The sequence below is a fragment of the Pollachius pollachius genome (genome assembly GCF_949987615.1).
Source record: "Pollachius pollachius genome assembly, chromosome: 1".
Lineage (NCBI taxonomy): Eukaryota > Metazoa > Chordata > Actinopteri > Gadiformes > Gadidae > Pollachius > Pollachius pollachius.
The window spans coordinates 52,206,569-52,209,068 of NC_136934.1; the positions used below are offsets into that span (position 1 = coordinate 52,206,569).

Below are 2,500 nucleotides of genomic sequence, written 5' to 3' on the forward strand. Positions count from 1 at the left end.
CCTTAATTAACTCAACTTAATTAAGTCATAAACTTAATCAGGGGTGAATCCTTAGATCAACCATCCCGGCTGCAGTGGGAATCAATCCCCTGACCCTGCCTGTGTTAATGCCTTGCTCTAGGTCCTTTGTGTGTTTGTGTTGTGGCTGTGTGTTAGAGGTGCGTTTGGTTCGCTGTGTGTGTGTCTCAGTGGGGTGCGTTAGGTTTGTTGTGTGTCTCAGTGGGGTGCGTTCAGTTCGTTGTGCCTGTGTCTCTGAGGGGTGTGTTAGGTTTTTTGTGTGTGTCTCAGTGGGTTGTGTTAGGTTTGTTGTGTGTGTCTCAGTGGGTTGCGTTAGGTTCGTTGTGTGTGTGTCTCAGTGGGTTGTGTTAGGTTTGTTGTGTATGTCTCAGTGGGTTGCGTTAGGTTCGTTGTGTGCGTGTCTCAGTGGGTTGTGTTAGGTTTGTGGTGTGTGTCTCAGTGGGTTGCGTTAGGTTTGTTGTGTGTGTGTCTCAGTGGGGTGCGTTAGGTTCGTTGTGTGTGTTACAGCGGTCCAGATGGCGTGGCTCCCCCAGCGGTCGGAGGTTCTGAGCGTCTCCTACCAGCCGTACTCCCCACAGTGCGACGCACTCGGACTGTGGCTGTCCACACAGTGTCACCCCAGCACAGGTCACACACACACACACACACACACACGCACACGCACACACACACGCACACGCACGCACACACACACACACACATCCACACACACACGCACACACACACACACAAACGCACACAGTACAAATGTTTTTATTAAATGTCTGACTTGTTCATAAATACGATTGTGTGTTTAAGTGTGTATTTTTTTGTGGGCACAGGTCAGTGTTGGTGTGTAGATGAAGATGGAGAATACATCCCAGACTCCCTCACCAGTCACCCTCTGAAGATGCCCCAATGTAGGAGCACACACACACACACACACACGTGCACACGCAAACACACACACACACACACACACGCACCCACACAAACACACACACACACACACACACACACACACACACACACACACACACAGGTGCACACACACGCACACACACACACACACACACACACGCACACAACCATACACACTCACACACACACACTCAGACACACACACATATACACATGTGCACACACACACACACACCCCCCTGACTCTCCGGCTCTGGTCCTGCAGGTCCGTCTCCGTGTCAGAGAGCTGAGGGCCACATGCTGCTCTCTGGTTGGCTGAAGGGCTCTGACCTCACCTCTGACATCACGGCATCCTACCGACCACGGTGTGAGGAGGTAGGTCTGCAGGCGCATCTCTAGGTGGTGGTCACGGCGACGGGTTGCCGTGGTGACAGTGGCTGGTCGCCGTGGTAACGTCGGTGTGTCCCTGACGGCGGTGGCTTGCCGCGGTGGCGTCTGTGTGTCCCTGACGGCGGTGGGTTGCCGCGGTAACGTCTGTGTGTCGCTGACTGCAGTGGGTTTCCACGGTAACGTCGGGGTGGCCCTAACGGCGGTGGGTTGCCGTGGTAACGTGTGTGCCTGTGTTCCAGGACGGGCGGTTCTCGGTGCTGCAGACAGGGGGCGCTGCAGCCTGGTGCGTCAGTCCACTGACGGGACGGGTGGTCCGACCGGCCGACCTCAGCCCCGCTGGAGAACCCACATGTAGGGAACGCACACAAACACACACACACAAACACACACACACACACACACAAACACACACACACACAGACACACACACACACACAGACGCACACACACACACACACACACAGACGCACACACACAGACACAGACAGATACAGACAGATACAGATACACACACACACCAACACATTTCAGTCATAGACTGAAAGCTACAATTGAGTGTATTTTGGGGTGTGTGTGTGTTTCTGTCTGTTTATCTGTGTCTTGGTGTGGGTGTGTGTGTGTGTGTGTGTGTGTGTGTGTGTGTGTGTGTGTGTGCGTGTGTGTGTGTAGGTCCTAGTTGGTGTGAGCTTCAGGGTCTTCAGTGTCAGCCCGATGGAGGCTTCGTTCCCCTGCAGTGTGACATCACTTCCTGCTGGTGTGTGTCTGACGACGGACAGGAAGTGACCGGCAGCCGAACAGATCGCAGCACAGGGAGCATCCCATCATGTGACCGTGCGTAGACTCACCCTAACGACCAGGTGTAACATAGCAACCAGGTGTAATTTGCTAGTGGGGTTGTTCCCTAGCGACCAGGTATAATTCTCAAGCATGTGCCCCCTACCAGGTTTAAGATAGCAACCAGGTGTAACAAGGTATTACCTAGCAACTAGGTGTAGCAAGGTATTACCTAGCAACCAGGTGTAACAAGGTATTACCTAGCAACTAGGTGTAGCAAGGTATTACCTAGCAACCAGGTGTAACAAGGTATTACCTAGCAACCAGGTGTAACAAGGTATTACCTAGCAACCAGGTGTAGCAAGGTATGACCTAGCAACCAGGTGTAACAAGGTATTACCTAGCAACCAGGTGTAAC

At 52.8% G+C, this 2,500-nt stretch overlaps 1 protein-coding gene across 1 annotated transcript in view; it reads left to right on the top strand.

Annotated features, from left to right (window-relative positions):
• tg (thyroglobulin) overlaps positions 1-2,500 on the top strand; it is a gene marked incomplete at both ends in the record, with an annotated part of 28,584 nt that overhangs the window by 8,785 nt on the left and 17,299 nt on the right. The window contains 5 exons of the mRNA XM_079759068.1: positions 526-645; positions 840-917; positions 1,184-1,293; positions 1,548-1,659; positions 1,978-2,133. Coding sequence (XP_079615194.1) covers positions 526-645; positions 840-917; positions 1,184-1,293; positions 1,548-1,659; positions 1,978-2,133 — 576 coding nt within the window. The remainder of the gene's footprint in view (positions 1-525; positions 646-839; positions 918-1,183; positions 1,294-1,547; positions 1,660-1,977; positions 2,134-2,500) is intronic.